We start from the raw sequence: 20,851 nt of genomic DNA on the forward strand, positions 1-20,851 counted from the left end.
ACACATATATCTATGCATCTATGCATGGATATAGATATCTAATATGGCACAGAGGATAAAGTGCTGAATCTGGAGTGGGGAAGACCTGAGTTCAAATACAGCCTCAGACACAGATTTGTGACCCTGGTTTAATCACTAGACTTGTTTGCCTCAGTTTCCTTACCTATAAAAATGAAAAGGAAAAGGAAATGGCAAATTATTCCAGTATCTTTATCAAGAAAACTCTAATGGAGTCACAAAGTGATGGACGTGGATCAAACAACTGAACAACAACAAACAAACATATGTGGGGGGTAAGATTTTTTAGGATAGAGAGCCATGGATCTGCTTCTGGGGAGCAGAGAAGAAGCCAGTAGAAGGTAGAGACTGAATATTTAAGAGAGAGAAGGGACCATCTATTTTGACATTCTGTGAATCTATGAACCTAAAAAACATGTATTTGGAAAGACCAAAAAGCAAAGGGATAAAATAGTTAAATAAGTAAAAGGCACAATAATTCAACAAATATGAAATAATTTTAGATGGAAAAGATGGGAAATTAGAGCTTTTCATTCACACATCCTGAATGATGTCAGTAAAATATCTGTTATATTTCTGGTCCTTGACTGTGTTCTTTCTAAGGTAATCTCTAGGTGTTTGAGTCAAATCTCACACATTCTACTACCCACTCTTCATCTGAACAATCATATACAGCTGAAATGAATCCAGTTATAATTAATATCAAAGGCAACCTTGACATGAAAGCTCAGCACATTAAGTGCCTGTGATTTCTTCTGCCATCAAATAACAATTTATAATTTATAGTCTGAGAGAACTGTCTAAAGCTCAGGCAGATTAAGTCTACTACTAATATAGATTTGTGCTAGTAAATGTCAGAGACAAGATTTGAACCCTAGTTTTTCCAACTTTAACCCTCTAGTCATCATTCTATGATGCCTTATAATCTAGAATAAAAGGAAGAAAAGTCATTAAAAGACAGCATGTATCTTGAAGGCACTGAAAAGTTGTGAACTGCCCATGGTCACACAGACAGAATTTGTCAATGGCAAGACTTGAACCCAGGTCTTTCTGGCCAACTGTTTAATCACTATAGTGCAATGTCTCTCATGCTTCATTTATTATACTGTAAGTATTCATGCTTATATATTTATTTTGCTTTGTCATAAAAGGAATGAAGGAAGAAAGAAAATGAGGAAGGAAGGAAGGAAGGAAGGAAGGAAGGAAGGAAGGAGGGAGGGAGGGAGGGAAGGAAGGAAGGAAGGAAGGAAGGAAGGAGGGAGGGAAGGAAGGAAGGAAGGAAGGAAGGAGGGAGGGAGGGAGGGAGGGAAGGAAAGAAAGGGAAGGGAGGGAAGGAGGGGGAGGAAGGAGGGGAGGAAGAAAGTAAGAAGGGAGGAAGGAAGGGAGGAAAAAATAAGGAATATGGAAGGAAAGAAGGAAGGAGGTAAATAAGAAGAGAAGAAAGGAAAGAAAGAAGGAAGAAAATAAGGAAAGAAATAAATAAGGAATGATAGAAAGAAGTAAATAAGGAAGAGAAGAAAGGAAATAAGAAAAGAAAGAAGAAAATAAGGAATGAAACAAATAAGGAAGGAAGGAAAGATCATGTGCTTATCATGTACCAAATACTGTACTAAATAAAGAATGGGTATAGAAATACAAGATAACAAGGCAGGCCCTGACCCAGAGAGTTTCGATTCTAAAGGGAAGACAACATATAAAGTTGGAAAGACGTGGAAAGAGTTCATTTGCATAAGGAAGTAGCTGGAGATTGTGTGGTGACCTGGTTACAGCTCTGGCTGTATGCCCCACTATCCATTATTATCTCATGGAAGGCTATTGTAGCTTGTAAGCAATCCATCTATTAATCCATATTGTAGCATCTCAGCCCCTGTCCCCCTTTCCCCCTTTGCAAATCTCAATTGGCACAATGTTTACTACTGGGAAAATCCCCGGCCCCAGTGGTCACCAGAGAGCCAAATTAATAAATTGCTTACCCAAAGTTCAACAAAACTTGAATGAATTTGCAATGAAACATACATTGATTCTGAAAAGATTTTTATCTCCTAGTATGAAAAGAAAAGATCATTTGAAACCTAGGACCAACTCCTTATTAGTGGAAACACAACATTATACCTATGGATTATGCTGTTACCAAAATGCTCATTTCAACACAAGCTCCAAGGCTTTTGCAAAAAAAAAAAAATCAAGGGGGAAGGGAGTTTCCTAATTTAATTGCCTACATGCTGGATACTTGTTTTTGTGACTAGTTCTTGCTCTGCTGCTGCAGTCGAGCCTGGAATAAATCTCTGCCTCAGAGTTACAGAGGCCCTATCACCTTTCCCTGTTACTCCCTAAAATCACTCTACAATATAGGCCTATAGTCCCCTTACTGGGCTTTCTTTCTGTCAGCAAAGGAAACTGCACTTTGCGTTCCTCTCACAAAGCTCCATCACTAAGGCATTTCCCTCTCTCTTTAGCATCAGTGCTTCTTCATTGAGATGCAGGTAACGCCCGGGTACCAAAGGCTGCAGTGCATCATTAAAGTGCTGGGAAGACAAATAGCTCTCATACTGCATACCAAGTGGCATTGCATTTAACTGCATCATTTTATTAGGAATGCGCCCAGGTCTGCCACTGGGAGCCACTTGGATGAAGCCTGCCAGGAGAATAGATCCTTGCTAATTACTGTGCATGCATATTTCAGAGCTCACATTCCTCCAGTTGCAGTAAGTAGTGTGGTACCCAGAAAGGCCCATTTTTGGAGCCAGATCTGCTCAGAGTTGGCCAATGGCCAGATAAACTGGGTAAGAGAGAGAAGTTTGGGACATTGCACTCTGAGTTTGTTTTAGTTTTTCTACCATAGTTTTAAAATTAATATGTCAGTGTTGATGTGCTTGCTGAAAGGAAAGCCACTACCTACACACTGCTGAAGGCAGGCATCCTTACAGGAAAGCACATTTGCATTCAAGAATTTCTTTCCCATAATTTCCCTCCATTGATTTTCTTCATTCCTATATCCCTGAGCTTAAAAATGGCATTAGAACAACAGATCTGAGTGATTTAATAACACTCACTGGCATTTACCTAGCACTTTGGAATGGAATAGATGGATGGATAAATGCACTTTCAAAACATAGTATTTCTAAATAATTTTGTATTAATGTTATCATTGATAGATGGAGAAGGAAAAAGAGAAGAGGAAGAGAAGAAAGAAAGAAAGGAGGCAGTCACATGATACTTCAAGGTTTTATTACATGATAACTTTATTAGATATGTAAAAGGAATAGTAAGTGGTACATAATAGAATGGAAATTTCACGTGCAATCACCTTTTTTCCTATTGTACGATGTTATGAAAATGCTTATTTCATTTCTTAAGTTAAGAATAAAATAAAATAAAAATTAAAAATAAAAATCCCAAGACCATACAAAAATGATCTAGAGGATAAAAGTTGACCTTGGAATAAGATTTAAGGTCAAGTCCTAGCTTTGATACACTTTGGCTAAATGACCCTTGGTGAATCACTTACTTTTCATTACCCTCAAGCAACTCTGTAAGACTATTAAAGGTAGATATGTTTTCTATCTGCAAGTATAGAAGAAGCTTCTGCCTAAGAAATTACCTAATCCCTTGTATTTGGAGGTCCAAAATCTTTCCCCTAAAAAAATTCTATTTCTGAAGTCCTTATAGCTAGCATCTCATCTTATCCTCATATGAGTATTATAGGTGGGATATGATGAGTTCATTTCTTCATTCCATCCAGTACCTTCCACTCCTCCTTTAAATTATCTCTTAATTATTTATTATGTGTATATTTGTGTATTTAAGCATATACATATAAAGGCATATTATATATATACTTACACATACATACAGATACTGTCTTCTCTAATAGAATACAAGCTCCTTAATATTTTATCTTTATCTTTGTATAATCAGCACCTAGTAGAGCAACTGACACATAGTAGGACCTTTATTTTTATGGATTGTTTCTTATGTCCATTTTACCAGTGAAACACCTTAAGTTCAAAGAGGCTATGACTTACCCATTGTCACTTTGCCAGTGGCAAAGGTGGGATTTGAATTCATGTGTTTTTCCCTAAATCTAAGACCAATGCCTTTTCAAATATAACCAAACATTTCTCCTAAACTCCTTATTAGAGAAACACACACACACACACACACACACACACACACGTGTGTGCGCACACACACACACACACACACACACGCACACACACACAAACACACAATTACCTGCTTGAAGACTGAGTTGTATAGCACACAAGTGACTGGTTTCTCATGACTTGTGACCCTTTTGCTCTCATTTTTCATCGCCAGTAATGTTAGCTGGTTATTGAAGGCAATGAAAAGTCTTCCACGAGCTTCATCAAAGTGAAAGAGACATTTGAATTCCTGGCTCTTTGTATATGGACAAGTCATCCTTTGGATGGAGAGCTGGTGTTGAATGTCCCAGAGTCTCAATACCTGGAAGAAAAGGGAGAAAAGACTGGTGGAAAAAATATTTGCCAGACCCACCATATGAGTACAGTTTATCACCTCAACTCATTCTCTAGTAACATGGATAGGGAAAGTGTATGAAACTGTTATTTTACTAACATAGGAAACTCAGGAAAAACATATTAAGATATTACCTCTACCAATGGACCTTACCTATAACTTATAATTGTAAATAACTTTAAAACATCTGTATTTACCTGTTGCTAGCATTTAACTAGCAATAAATGATTATAATGATTATAGACCTGGAACTAGAAGAAACCAAGAGACCATCTAGTCCAATCTCTTAATTTTGTAGTTAAAGAAATTGGGACCCAAAGTGGTGAATTCAATTGTTCAGTGTCATATCAGAAGGTATTAAAATTTTTAGTCTAGATCTTTGGACTCCAAATCTAGCCCCACCCTTTCTACTGTAGCTAGTAAGCAATGGGTAATTTGTTAAATGCTAAAAAATATATATATGTATATGTATATATATATAAATGTATATAACTATCTATATCTATATCTATCTTCGTCTCTGTCTCTATCTCTACCTCTATTTCTATCTCTATCTAATATGTATCTTTATATCTATATCTAAATCAATATCTGTCTCTGTCTGTCTCTATCTCTATCTCTATCATCTATATCTAAATCTATCTCTATCTCTGTCTCTATCTAACATATATCTATATCTATATCTATCTCTGTCTCTGTCTCTGTCTCTGTCTCTATCTCTCTAGCTATATCTCTATCTCTATCATCTATATCTATATCTAAATCTATCTCTATCTCTGTCTCTACCTAATATATATCTATATCTATATCTGTCTCTGTCTCTATCTCTATCTCTATATCTATATCTCTCTCTCTCTGTCTCTATCTCTGTCTCTGTCTCTATCTCTATATATATATATATATATATATGTATATATATACATATATATATATATATATATATATATATATATGCTGGAGGCATGGGGAAAGACCTTTTTCCTACTGAAGGTCATTTGCTTATTCATAATATTTGTGAGCTATATTTGGTCAACCATTTAATTAATTCATCCCTAAAAAACTCCTAAATTTATTGAATTTCAAGAACTGACTGCAGTTGCCTTGGAAGCTCCAGACCAAATGATTTCACAGGACTTATAACAGCCCATGGGCCAGACATCTCCTGCTATAAGCAAAAGTAAAAAACAAAAACCAAAATCTCTTCTATTGCTTGGAGTCCATAAATGAAATGATCCCTATCTTCAGATGCCTACATTTATATGGCAATGTTTGGCAAATAGGAACTTTTGTCCAAAAAGAGGGTTCTAGTTCTAGTGCACCAAATGTGATTCAAGTCAACAAGCAAATCTAAAATGATTAGGCATAGTCAGATTCAAATTAAGGGTTAACTACTATACTAAGGCACTTAGAAGACAAAAACAAAGATAAAATAGACTCTTTCCTTAAGGAGCTTACATTTCACCAAAGGTTTTCTTTGTATCCCTGGCAGCAAGCCCAGTACTTTGTGATTTATTGAATTAAAATATTGGGCTTTCACTTATTTGATCCCTCCTTTTTCATAGCTAAAATACTGTTCAGTTCATATTAGGACTCTCTCCCTTAAAAACAATTTATACTTTAGGTAGACAAGAAGGGAATTAGCATGGCAGAATGATCAAAAAATTGGCTTTTAATTCTACCCAGAAGGCAACTCAATGGTGTACACTTGAGAAAATTGCTTCATGTCTGAGACTTTAGGGTATCAGTGAGTTTCAGTGTTTGAGGTAAAAAGATTTCCCACACTGAGATGTCTCCATGTTGAAGTAATTAAAGAACTTTTGCAAATCTGGATACAAGCATTTATTAAACACCACTCTTATCCCAATTATTATGCTACAGGCACTAGGATGTTCAACAGAACTTACTCTCAAGGCCTTCCTTTTCTATAGGGGGAAATAAGACTTCTACACGAGACAACTGGATGGGCTAGGCATTAACTGGGAGGTGTTAGAAAAGACTTCATCTGGCACTCAAGAAGAGCTTTGAAACAGTGTTTATTCTAAAATAAGAAGGAAGTACATTTCAGGCATGGGAGCAGGCTATGCAAGCTTTCAGATATAGATGATCGAATATTGTAAGGAAAGAATAGAAAAAAGCTGACCAAAGAGTCAATCTGCTGTCATTGATTAAGTATTTACTTTATTCTATGCACTGTACTAAGCAGTGGGGGGGGGGGATACAAAAAATGCAAAAGCAAAATAAAACAAAACAAAACAAGATGCTTGTTCTCAAGGAGTTCTAACATAGGGGATCACCATGAAACAATCTAATGGGGGAGTCAACGTGCAAAATAATGAATTAACCAAATAAAGACAGATTGAAGTGAGCGTAATCTTGGAATAAAAGCACTAAGATTAAGAAACACTGGGGAAAGTCTTCCTACAGAAGATGCCACCCTGAAGCTGCTTGAAAGAAGCCGGGCAAGTTAGTAGACAAAGATTAGGTGGCAAATATTTAAAGGCAATGGAGACAACCAGTGTAAATGCACCCAGGGCTATGTTCCTCAGACAAGTCAAAACCTATGAGCTAACTCTAATCTTTGATGCAGAAGAATCACAGCAGCATGGAAAGCTAGGTGGCACAGTGAATAGACAGGTGGACTTGGAATCCAAGTTCAAATTCTGCCTCACATATCTATTATTTATATGGCCTTAGGCAAGTCATCATCTCTGAGCCTATTTTTCATCCTTTATAAACGGGAAATGACAATATTATCTATCTCAACAGATTTCTGTGAGGCTCATTAGAAAATATATGTCAAAAGTTTTGCAGATTCAAACTATTGTAGAAATGGTACTTATTTTTATTTAGAAGGCATTGTAGAGGTGTCTATTTACTAGACTAAGGATGCCCTCCTTAAGACTTATGCCTTAAGAATTAGACTTCCAGCCTTTTTTTGAGAATCTTCTAATAAGGGTAGTACAACTGCCTCCTACTCTATTTTTGTAGAGCTCTGATTGTTAGAAAGTTTTTCCTTACACTTAGAAGAAACTTTTCTCTCTGTAACTTCCACCCAATATCCCAGGTTTCACCTTCTGTGGTAAAGTAAAGCAAGCCTAATATTTATTTGTCATGACAGCATTTCAAATATTTAAAGGCAGCTCTGCTCACCCTAAGTCTTCTCTACCAAGGATAAAAGACTACAGTTTTGTCAATCTATCTTTCTATAACTTAGTCTGAAGGTCCTGCACCATCCTTTGTGGTCATCCTTGGGACTCTCTCTAGTTTGCCAAAGTTATTCATGAAATTTTATATGCAAAATTGGATAAAATTCTCCAAAATTGTCATCAGAGGAAAATACAATGAAACATCTGTTTCCCTCATTCTGAATATGATGATTCTCTTAAAGTAGCCTAAGATTAGGCAGTACAAAAAAATAATAATAATTGCTGCTGTGGTGGATAAATGGCAATGCTCAGAGAAATAAATACTTGAGTAGATATCCTGCCTCTAACACACACTAGCTGGTATCTGGGGAAATGACATCACCTCTCAGTACTCTAGGTAATACATAAAGTTACAAAGATGATGAATGGCACTGGTGTTGGTTGTTGCCTCATCTCAGAATTCCCACATCAAAGAAATCACAGGATCACTCACTATAATCTATTACTAGGTCCTTTAATTATTTTAAAATTTTTATTTTGAAGGAAGGAAAAAGGAAAAGAAAGAGGAAAAGGAAGGAAGGAAAAAGAAAGAAAAATGCAATCTGTTGGTGGTATTAGTTGTGAATTAATCCAACCATTCTAGAGAGCAATATGGAACTATGCCCAAAGAGCAATGAAACTGATCATACCCTTTGACTCAACAAATATTAGTCCTATATCCAAAAGAAATCATTTAAAATGGGAAAAGTCCCATATGTTCCAAAATATTCATGGCAGCTCCTTTTGTAGTAGCAAAGAATTGGGAATTTAAGGGGGATTACCATCAACTGGGGAATGGTTGAAGAAATTGTGATATATGAATGTAGTGGAATACTATTATTCTATAAGAAACCCATGAATGGTTGAACTCTAGAGAAGTATGGAAAGAATTACAGGAACTGATGGTAAGCAAAGGGAGCAGAACCAAGACAACATTGTACACACTGTGAGTTGATCAACTTTGATGGAAGCTGCTCCTTTCAGCAGTTCAGAAAGCTAGAACAATCCTGGGAGAGCTTTTATGGACATCAACCATATCCAGATAAAGAAAACAAAGCAAACAAAAAACTACAGAATCTGAATGAATACCATATTCACTTTTTAAAATTTCTCCTTTGTTTTTCTGTCCTATTTCATGGTTTTTGTTCTTTTCCTTTTGTCCTAATTCCTCATACAGAAAATACTAATATATAAATATGTTAAACAAAAATGCCCACAAGATTGTTTGCTGCTAAGGGGAGGGTGGTGAGAAGGGTGGATGGGTGGAAGAAAAATGTGTAATTTATAAATATGTATATGGATGAATGTTGAAAAACTTTCATAATATGTTATTAGAAAAATAAAATATCAATCAAAAAAAAGAAAGATGCAATCTGCACTCAGAGATCATCAAGTCTCTATCTGGAATGATTCTTTTGGAATTGTCATGGATTGTTATATTAATCAGAATATAGCTAAGTCTTTCACAGTTAATTATCATTACAATTTTGCTATCACTGTGAACAATATTCTCTCAGTTATGCTTACGTCACTTTGGATCACTTCATTTAAGTTTTCCCAGGTTTCTCTGAAATGGGGATCCCCTTCATCATTTCTTACAGCACAATCATATCCCATCACAATTATATCCCACAACTCATTCAGCTAATCGATGGGCTTCCCTTCACTTTCCAATTCTAATTTTTTATACATATGGATCCTTTTCCTTTTTTCTGATCTCTTTAAGGCCCAGATCTGGTAGCAATATTGCTAAGTCAAAGGAATATTTAGTTTTATAGCCCTTTGGGCATGGTTCCAAAATGGTTCTCCACAATAGTTAGAGCAGGTCATGGTTCCACCAACAGTACAATATTGTACCTATTTTTCCAAATCCCCTCCAACATATGTTTTCTTTCCTGGCATGATAGATAATCTAATAGATGTAAAGTTGTTTTTCAGAGTAGTTATAATTTGAATTTCCATCATTAGTGTTTTAGAGAATTTTTTCCTTTGGTTTCTTCCTCAGAAAATTATCTGTTCATACCCTTTAACTATATATTATTAAAGAATGATTCTAATTTTTTTTATAAATTTGGCTCAGTTATTTATATATTTGACAAATGAAACTTATATCAGAGAAGCTTGCTGTAAAAAATTAATGCAGATATATTTGAGGAGACAGAGGATTAAATAATTGAGGGAATCAAGTAAGGCTTCACAGAGGTGATGATACCTGAGATCAACCTTGAAGAAAGACAAGAATTCAAAAGGTAGTGAGAAAAAGGAAGTATATTCCAGAAGAGTGGAATCTGAAGTCAAATTTGAACTCAGTAAGTTGAGTCTTTCCAATTCCAAACTCAGTGCTCTGTTCACTGTACCACCTAGCTGCCCCCAGTTCCAATATTATCTCTACGTATTATCTCGTATATACTATTGAAAGAAAGTACTTTTCAAACTATAAAGGGTTCATCCATAGGAGTTCTGTTAATGATAATTTTTATCAGCAATAATGGAAACCCATACTCCAGATGTGGGCTGACCAGCACAGAGTCTAATGGGACTGCACTGGGACTGCCCTGCAGGCACTTTTTGTGATAGATTGGGTACATTGTTCTTCTAGTCTAGAAACCCTACCTGCAAAGGAAATGAGTTTGGTTTTATTGGGTTCATTTTTACTAAAAGATGCTACCTCCTACTGCAATTTTCATTTTTTTTCTGCATCGGATAATGGTAATAATCAAAAAATGCTGGGAATTTCTTTCCCTCTCTGCCTTGGAAACACCAATTCTAGAAGAACCAAGGTCCCCCTTCTATGAATTGAAAACTGGCACTGTTTCAAATCTGTGCACAATGAATGATTTTCAAGTGCTCCTCTTGAGTGATGGAACGATGACCCTGGATGGGTCCTGTTACTATGACAACTATTTACTTACCAGTGTCAGCAAAGATGGCTCTGGACTTTCACTGTGGTTCCCCTATGGCTACTGATTCAGTATCATGCCTTTCCCAGGAAGCAGAAACTAACAGTGTAGTTTAACATAGTTTAGCTATGACTCAATAGTATTAATGGAGTATCATTTTGCCAGAGTCATTTTCCATTGTGTTGCCAACATAAATTACTTGAGTTTTAATATTTCATTGACATTTAGTCCCATGAATTAAATTAAAAATTAAAAATGGATGAGCTATCACCTCTCTCGTCTGCTTCAGGTACTTCTGGCATTTAAGCAAGCAGAATTATCCACGTTTTGTTTGGTTTGGCTTATTTACTCATAAGAGTACTCTGTAGTCATCAGTTGTGTTTGAAAATTATGTTTCTCTATATTGGTTATTTTTATTTACTTATTTATTTAGAATCCTATAGTCTATTACCTTTTAAAACTAGAAACCCTTCTTTATTGAAATATTCAATTAATTTATGAGAAGAAACGGTGTTAGAATTGAAAGTGAACTGCATTTGACATTACAGACCTTTGGTCTACATTCTGGCTTTCTGTTATGATCTTGGGAATTCAATTATCCGCCTTGGAACTCAGATTTTTCATCTGCAAACAGAAGACTTTGGACTAGATGATCTCTAGGGTTACTCCAATTCGCTTAACATAGATCCTATAAAATCATTGCATCATATTGCTTGGCTCATAAAGCTAGAAGGGACATCAGAGACCATTGAATTCAGCTTCATCATTTAGCAAATTAAAAAACCTAAGATCCAAGGAAGTCAAGAGAACAAGGTCACATATGTAGTCATCATCAGAGACAAGATTTGAATAAAAGTCTTAGAATTCAGAGTCAGTAGTCTTTCCAACGTACCAAATGTTTCTCTACTTGTACAATGGATTCTATCCTTGCATTCTACAAGGATTAATTTGATGGTATAGGATGCATATAAATTTTCCCCAGAAAACAGTCTGGAGAATTAAATTTTCCCATGCCATTACATCCTGTTCCTTAGTTCACTGACCTCTGGCTTATTTCAAGTTCTATGATAAATTGCTTTACTGCAATATTTCCTATATGATCATTTTGTTTATCCCCTTGTAGCTCTTTCTCTTTTGATTCAAGGAATAGTAGCACCTCAAATTTACATAAGATTTTAAGTCATTTTAGTGCAACACAAACAACCCTATGAACTAGGTGGTACACATTTTAATTCCCATTTTACAAATGAGGAAGCAGGAATAGAGAGAGTAAATAAAACTTACTCATAGCCACACAACTAATAAGTCACAGAGAAGTTAGAATTATTTGACTATATACAGACCACTGATTAAGAATAATTTTTACACCTGTATGCTTTAATCAATAGGTATTTTCATGGAATATTTTATTTCTTTTTCTATTTCTATGAATAGTGGAATAGACTTTCTTGATAGCAAAGCATAAATTTAATTTAGTACCACAAAACTTTGTTGCATATTGTTAAGACATAAAGGGTGAGATTACAGAACCTTTATCAAATTGGGATGAATTTCTATTAATGTGAATGGCAGGATGACAAGTCCATCAGAATATGATGACTTAAAGATCAAATTAAAAATACCTTGGTGAAGTGATCTCAAGATGAAACGGTATTGTCTTTTATTGCCAATGATTGCAGCAAGGTATGCATTCAATTTCTAAGAGTAGTTTTCATTCACTTTTAAAAAAATGAAAATTATGTAAAGGTGCATTGTTGATAATCAGGTTCTATGTATTTATATTTCTTCATATCCTTGGAGGTATAAATGGTGACTGGCAAGGTTTCAATTATAAACTCCTTGTAGATTATGCATGTGCTATCTGAAAACTAGCCTAGCAAGGTTCCAAGAAGCTCCCCTCAGAGTCCTAAAGTCCCAGATTTTAATTGCGAGGGTCTTTAGAGGAAACCAGGTTCAACCCCCTCTTTTTACAGATAAAACTAAGATCCAGAAAGACTGAAAACGTTGGTCCAGAGCCATATACATAGAAAGTGACAGAGTCATACAAATTTGAAATCAGATCCTCTGGTACTGAATTCAGCTCTTATTCCACTGTACCACAATTGTTCTCAGAGAAATCAGCATTGTTAGCCTCATTAAAAAGAATTCACTAATATATAAGCAGGTTAAGATTTTCAACAGATCATATCTAGGAAGCCAAGATTCTTAAATATTCAAGAATTTCTTAAGGCTAACATACATGTATGTATCCATACTCAGATGTATTGTATACCTATATGGATGTATTCAAATGTTTGTGAAAATCATAAATAACATGTGCACTGATTGCAAAACTTAAGATTCTATTATGATTAAATTAAGAATAATATCCTAACAAACAATATATTGAAATTATGAATATTTGCCATATTAACAATATATTATAGCAAATTGATGAGATTTTACAACTATGTTATTATAATTATATTAATACTATTACCTTGATATTATGTAGCTTTTTAGGATTTGCAAATCCCTTTACAAAATTATACTTCACTCCATTATCACAACAATCCTGGGGGATAGATCACTTTTATTATCTCCATTTTACTGATGAGAAAACTGAAGTAGACGGTGGTTTAGTGACTTTTCTAGGGTCAGAGAGCTTTGTCTAAAGGTAGATTCTAACTCACATCTGCCTCACTCAGGGTCCAGTTCTGTATCCACTACTTCATATTATTATATACTATAAATGTTTCTTTATTTGTTTATACATTTTATTTAGTTCTATTTCTATTTGGTGCAATAGAATAATTCCTTTGAATTATCTAGTGAATTATCTGAAAATTTGTCTTTTCAATACACAGTGAGGAAATAAGGTATAGGAGGGCAGGGGATAAGTATATATATATATATATATATATATATATATATATATGTACATATATATATATATATATATATATATATAGAGAGAGAGAGAGAGAGAGAGAGAGAGAGAGAGAGAGAGAGAGAGCATCTTCTATGTATCGGAAACTCTGCTAGGCACCTTGCAAATATTTCATTTGATCCTCACAACCACCCTGAGGGAAAGGTGGTGTTATTACAAAAGTAATCATTAAATACTGATTTGAATAAAGCTATTTTTACTGATACCACTATTTTACCCAAGAATATAAAGCTAAAAATATTTTTAATGCAAATAAAATACCTATATTTTATTTCACATTTCCCACTAACAAAAGCAATCAAAAATACCTACTACGTGGGATCCACTGGAAGAGTCATTGCAAGGTCTATAAGAATGAATGGCAGACTACTGCAGTCAAAAATAAAAACCCAAAAAACCACTGATGTGATCAGGATTCCATTATCTTCCAGGACCAGGAGGGTGAGCATCCCATTTTGTTCTGCCCTCAGAAGACCACATTTGGAGTTTAGTTCTATAGACCACTCAATCAGTAGCAAATTCCCAATTGTTGGGGTTCTTCAAATGCAGCCTGAATGGTCACTTGTTTGGAACATGGAAACCAATTGCCAAAGTCACATGTCAATAATGACCAGAGCCTAATAGCAAATTCAGGGCTCCTAATTCCAAGTGACCATTCTATTACATCAAATTGGAAGGTGTAACCAAATTATAAAATTTTTTATTCCCAAATTCCCCACCTCCCATAATGCTGATACCATGAAAATAGTATTTTTAGGTTTGCAAAGTGGCTTACATATAATATCTCATTTAATTAATGCCATGGAAAATATTGTTTTGAAACAAATACAGGAAGGACAGAGTAAGTCAAAATGTCAAGAAATCAGTATCAGTTTCCTACCATTTAGATAAACCAGCAGCAATGTAATTTAATGGATGAACAATAAAACTCAGGGTCAGGAAATCTAGCACTGCCTATACTGCATGTTGGTCACAGAATCCAGGACAAATCCTATAATCTTCCCTTGCTCCTAGTAATCTTATAATACACTCTCTCAGTTTCAGAGAAAGTGCTAACCTGTATTGTTAGAGGTAAAAATCATGTAACTGGTTAATCATTAGACAATTTTCTAAAATGATAAGGGGCCAACCTGCATTGGTCAAAAGTGTTCCTTCAATCAAGAGATATCTGTAGCACCGCAATCACAGGTACAATCCCTATTCCAAATACTGTAGTGCCCAAAGAAAAGGAAAGATTGAGTAGGAACACAGGAAACACAAAGCAATCTTGGCAATTCAGAGTTCATGTTAGTAAATCTATAGCGGAGATGGGAATAGAAAGGGGGTACATCATGCAGAAATATCGAAATCCCGTAGTGACTTACTTTATCTTTGGAGAAGCTGAAAAGTTGTTTTCGGGCAATGAAGAATTGCACAGCTATTACACTGTCTGAATGACCCCACAGTACCCCTGTGGGTTTAGAGACAACATAAGGATTCCAAAGGCAAACTCTGTGATTAATTCCAGCTGTTGCTGTTCAGGATTTAACAGAAAATAATTATTTTTAGAAAATAATCTGTAATGCATCATTCTTAGAAGTAGTACCTTGTCATCACTCTCTTATCAGGGTTACTTAACCTGGATCCATGAACTAGCATTTATAAAGTATACATTTACTATGTGCCAAGGACTGTGTTTATCTGTGGGCCTGTGAATATACTCTTTTTTGATAACTGTATTTCAATGTAATTGATTTCTTTGGTAATCCCATGTGTATCTTTTTGTATCAAAAACATTATTCTAAGACACACACACACACACACACACACACACACACACACACACACACACCTGACATAAGCTGATTCTTAAATAGATTGATGGGGAGGAAAGAGCAAAGGACCACAGATTTGGAGACAGATGAGATATCATTTTATAGATGAGAAGACAGAGGTTCAGAGAGGTTCAGAAAATTAACCAATAACACATAGAAGTCGGAGAGGCTGGATTGGGCACCTCTAATTCCTCTGATTATAAAGTCAGTGCTGGCTTTAAAATCAAGGGATCTGGGCCCAAATCCCAACCCTGCTGTGGGACCTTGTACAAATTAGTTTGTATCTCTGTGACTTGGAGTTTCCAGAATTTATATAGCCCTTTAAGGTATGTTAAGCACTTTGCAAATATTTCAATGGCAACTCTGGCAGGTCAGAGCTATAATTGTCCCCGTTTAACCTACCGATGAGGAAACATAGGCAAACAGAGATTTTTCCCATTGTCACAAAGCTGGTTAAGTGTCTGCTGCTCAGTTCTCGCTAACTCCAAGTCCAGTGCTCTTACCATTGTGTCACCTGGTTACCTTGGTTTCTTCATCTTAGTTGTTTGAAAGGGGAGACTTTCATTTTTTCCTTTGTTTCCCCATCACTAATCATAATACCAATTGCATGAACTATGCTTAGAAAATTCTTTTTAATTCATAATATAAAGGGTATTAGACTGAATGACCTCTGTGGTCACTTCAAGCTTTATAACTTCTGATGGCTTCTGATGGACTATATCCTCTCATGTCTTTATAAAGAAGGCTAAGATCTCCTGAATTTTCACTCCAAGTCCAGGGCAATGAAAAGAATACCTGGTCAGGTAGAACTCTATGCTTTCTCTACTGTGCTCTCACAGCAGACTGTCAAAACAAAGAATTTAAAGATGAAATCTCCAAATAATTAAAAGAGGAAAAGTTCTCCCCCAAAGACTTGACTTCCTTTTCTAGATACATTACCTGAAAGCAGAAGATCTCTGAGAGCCTGGATTGTTTAGTCTTTGTCTTTGGATTCCCATTTCCTATCATAATGACTGGTACACAGTTGACACTTAAAAACTTGTTGCATGAATGGATGAAATCATTGGCTATAACTGTGCTACATTTTTCCATTTATTCATGCTTGCAGAAAGAAGCCTAAATTTCCTATGTCCTACTAAAGTGTCACTGCATGGCAACTGGCTAGCAGGAAGTGTGGGAGATATTATGTTTGACAAATGTCACTTTATTTTTAGAGCTACAAAATGCTGTCCTCATTATAGAGGGACTATAATGAAAACTGAAGACTATGGAATCAATACTTTTGAATCATGTGCTAGAGGAGATTTTTCAGAGTGTCCTGGACAGCAAAGAGATCAAATTACTTAGTCAATACTTGAAGAAATTTATTCAAACTATTCAATGGAAGGTCAAATATTAAAGCTGAAGCTTAAATACTTTGACCATCTAATGAAAAGATGGAACTCACTGCAAAAGTCTCTGATGTTGGGGAAAAAAGGAAAACAAAAGGGAAAGGGGATGGCAGAGAATGAGATGGATAGATAGCGTCATGGAAATAACAAACAAGATTTTTGTACAAACTTCAAGACATAGTAGAGGGCAGAAGGGTTTGTCTTTCTATGATCCTTGAGGTCACAACTGAACAACAAAAACAATGCTGCATAGTAGATAGATTGCTGTGATACAGTCATTCAGGAAGATCTGAGTTAAGATCTTGCCTCATATACTTCTCAGCTGTGCGACCCTGAACAAATCACTTGTGTTCCTAGGCTCAGTTTCCTCATCTATAAATGGGAATAATGGTAGTAGTATCTATTTCATAGAATTGTTGTGAAGGGGAAAAATTTAAATTTATAAAAGGTACTTTACAAATCTTAAAGTCCTAGTCAAGCATTAACTATTATCATTATTATATTTCTATGCAATAAATCTTGTAAGGATTTTAATCTCCTAATAGATAAAGAAACTGAGGTTCAAAAACAAAGAATTAGCTTGTTCCAGGACACATAGCTAACATCTGTCAGAACCTGATACAAGCTCAGATCTCATACTGATATATTACATAGAAGGCTTCTTAGTCCAGGGTCTGGAAACTTTTTTAATATATATATTTTGACAGCTTTTTTAATATAGTTGTATTCCTTGGTTATACATGGAATTTATTCATTTAAAAGCATTCTTCTGAGAAGAGACATAGACTTCAAAGACATGGCACAAGTTCATCTTTCTTACCCTTTATTCTCCCAAGAATCTATATTTTCAAAATTTATCAGTAGCTTTCTCTGAAGTTAAACAATTAATACTTGTAAACAAATTGGAATTTCTGATCAAAAATGCACAGATGCTCTAAGAAAGCACCAAAAAAAAAATCTCTCCAGTGGTAACATAAGGCAATGTAACATCTGGAAATTTCCATGAGAGAAAATCTATACTCTGAGGATTTGAGAAACATATTTTTAAAAATGTGTTTTTTAACAAAAAAAACTGTGTTTGTTTCAATGGAGCATTTAGTGATACCTGGTGAGGGGGCTGGTAGAAATCTTTTTTTGAACAAAGCTGGTTTTCTTTAACCTTATTATAATTGTTCTCTTTTTGATTCAAACTTTTGATTTTATAAGGTTGGAGAAGTCTCAGGATGTAAAATCCCTCCAACTATAAGAGCTGCAGTTTCAAGGCACAGAGAATTTCCTAGTTCACTTTAATACTTGCTCATCATTATAGAGTAAGTATATTTCATAGCTAGGTTTTGAAAACTCATGTCATCTTGATTCCAAACCTGGACTTCTGTTGACTATGTTTCTCTGTTATCTTATAAATAACCTTAATTTTATTTTTTGAATTTTTAAAATTAAACTTTAGTGATGGCATACCTTTTTTGCTTACCATGACCCAATCACTGAACATACCTTCTTTTGTATTAAAGAAAAAAATGACAGTAAAATATAGTGACCACAATTGACATTATAGGCAAAGCACAATCCCATACCAATCTAGGATAAGGAACAACTATTACCAATTTTTTAAGCAAACTCACTTAAACCCAGTAGCATATACTTACCGTCATCCTAAAGAAATCTGCTACATGTCACAAATGATAATGTCTCTTTACCAAATATTCCTATGTCCTCATATTTAGGTGTCTCCTTTTCCATAAAGACACAATGAAAAATTTTATGTTTATAAATTTCTACCCTAGATTACTTGTTAATAAAGAGGTCATCTAGTGAGCACAGTTTTTCTAACATACCAATTAAATTGAGTGGAGAATGGTAGTCAAAAGTGTGAATGCCCTGAGCAATGTTGAAGGATGTCTTCTTAATCCACTTCTGCTTGGACTTTTCCCTCCAAGCCAACACCACTGTGTTCACATGGCTGGTTGTGCTGGAAATGATGGCATCTAAAGAAGCATCATAAATCACTGAGAACACAAGGAGGGGAGGGATCATGAACAGATTTTCCATGAACTAAAACAATTATTTCAATCAAGAAAATTTTCTTATCTAAAGAATTTGGATTTTAAATCCTCCTTCAAGAGAGAAGGCTTAGAATGACTTAGAGTCACATCTAGAACAAGGCAGCTAAGACTCTGTCCAAGGTGCTGACATAGGTGGTGTTTCCTCCCCACTGAAATCTGAAAAACGTCCTTCTCTTCTAGTGCACAAACACTATAGGGGTTGTGGGCAAAAATATCCCAAGAAAAGAAAGATGGATTATGGTCACAGGTCCATCAAGGGAAGATGGGAAGAAAAACTTCTCCTCTTAGAATGATAGTACACATTGTTGGGACTGGATTCCAAACATACTTTAGTGCTGGGAAGGTTTCTATAACCATTCTCCTCTGAATTCATGGCTGCCTGTCCTCTGTATCCCTGTTCCACTTTCCTCAGTCATCAATTTTGCTCCAAGTGAAAAAAATATTCTAGGTAACTTGGCCTGACAAATAATTTTGGCTGAGAAGCCATGAAAATCTGCATGAAGATTTACCCTACTAAGCTGCTATGAAGGAAAAATGCTTCCTTTCTACTCTCTGATTGGAGTGTGAACCACTGGAAAATAGATAAAATTACTAGTTCATTCATTCAGGAAGCAAGAAATTATCAATTTCATGGAGTTTCAAATGGGAAGGGACTTTCTAAATAATTTAATACAATTGCTTAGATTAGAAATTTAAGATCCAAAGAGATGAATTGACTGCTCAAGATATTTTGTGTGCTCTTTAAGAGCAGTAGGATTTGAACACAATTTCATTGAGTCAAAATTCAGCTTACCTCTCATTAGTTTTCCATACTGAAAATACATGGTGAGAAATAACATTAATCATGATCATTTGGGATTTAAGAGATGGAGGACAAGTGACTGATTATAGCCTTGGATAATTCTACCCAGAGCAGATGTGACCAAAGAAGAACTCATAAGCCATCTGGTCTCCCTAGAATGAGAAGGCTGGTTTAATACAGGCTTGTTAGCTCCAAATTCTTTGGGAACGTAATGGCATGGACTCAGTCAGGTTCAGAAGTTCAGCCAAAAGTTTGGCCAGAAATTCTTGACTCCTGCTGACTCCCAGGAAATGCCAGGTCTCATTGTCCCAGCTCCATTTGGCCAAAGCCTAATCCGCTTTCACTCCCAGGTCATCCTCTTTTTTGCACCCAGAATTCATAGACACTAAAAGCAAGCCCATCATACCTTCTGGTATTAACCAACTTCAATCAAACCTCCCCTTAGTTGGGATCCTACAAAGGGGACTTCCCCTACATTGGCAATGACCTTCCTAATGTGACCTTTAAGGCCAAATTCTTATTCAAGTAAAGCCATAAGTATTACCCTAACCCAATTCTATATTGTGTATACAAAGACCAAAATCACAATATAGTTCAAAACTTCAAAGTAGTTCTGACTATATATATATATATATAGTGAGAAGAGAGACTTCTATTAATATGCAATTCATAAATATTATTTTCTATTCAGGCCACATATTTTGCTATTCTTAACCACATCCTCTCAAAAATCTACATAAAATTAAGGGGCTTTCATTCATGTTCTCCTCTCATCCCCAGGATAGTAATTGAGCATGTGGACTCCATTCATTTTAATTTTTTTTGGCTTTTTGCCAAGCAATGGGGTTGAGTAACTTGCCCAAGGTCACACAGTTAGATAATTTTAAGTGTCTGAGGCCAAATTTGAACTTAGGTCTTCCTGACTCCAGGGCTGGTGTTTTATCCATTATACCAACTAGCTGCCCCCATTTTATTTTTTAAATAAAGTTAGAAGCAACCAAAAAAATGTAATGAATTATCCCTAAAGTCCTCAGTTCAAGGTCTGCCTCTGATACAAAGTAGCTGTATGATCCTAAGTAATCACTTAATCCCTAAATGCTGAAGGCAGCTCTATAAGAATAGAAATCACAGAGAAATTCCCAAACTCCTTTAATAAAGGGAGTTTCCTCACATCAGAATTCCCTAGACCAAATAGATTACCATATATTATTTGAATATATTTGTTGGTCAGTCATTTTTTCAGTCATCA

General features: G+C 35.4%; 1 protein-coding gene across 1 annotated transcript in view; it reads right to left on the reverse strand.

Annotated features, from left to right (window-relative positions):
* Positions 1-20,851, reverse strand: part of WDR49 (WD repeat domain 49) — a 231,006-nt gene that overhangs the window by 166,942 nt on the left and 43,213 nt on the right. Inside the window, exons 4-6 of the mRNA XM_074192518.1 lie at positions 18,573-18,743; positions 14,897-15,045; positions 4,255-4,485 (exon numbers count right to left, since the gene is read on the reverse strand). Of these exons, the coding sequence (XP_074048619.1) occupies positions 4,255-4,485; positions 14,897-15,045; positions 18,573-18,743 (551 nt within the window). The remainder of the gene's footprint in view (positions 1-4,254; positions 4,486-14,896; positions 15,046-18,572; positions 18,744-20,851) is intronic.

The sequence above is a fragment of the Macrotis lagotis genome, chromosome 6, assembly GCF_037893015.1.
Source record: "Macrotis lagotis isolate mMagLag1 chromosome 6, bilby.v1.9.chrom.fasta, whole genome shotgun sequence".
In the NCBI taxonomy this organism is placed as follows: domain Eukaryota; kingdom Metazoa; phylum Chordata; class Mammalia; order Peramelemorphia; family Peramelidae; genus Macrotis; species Macrotis lagotis.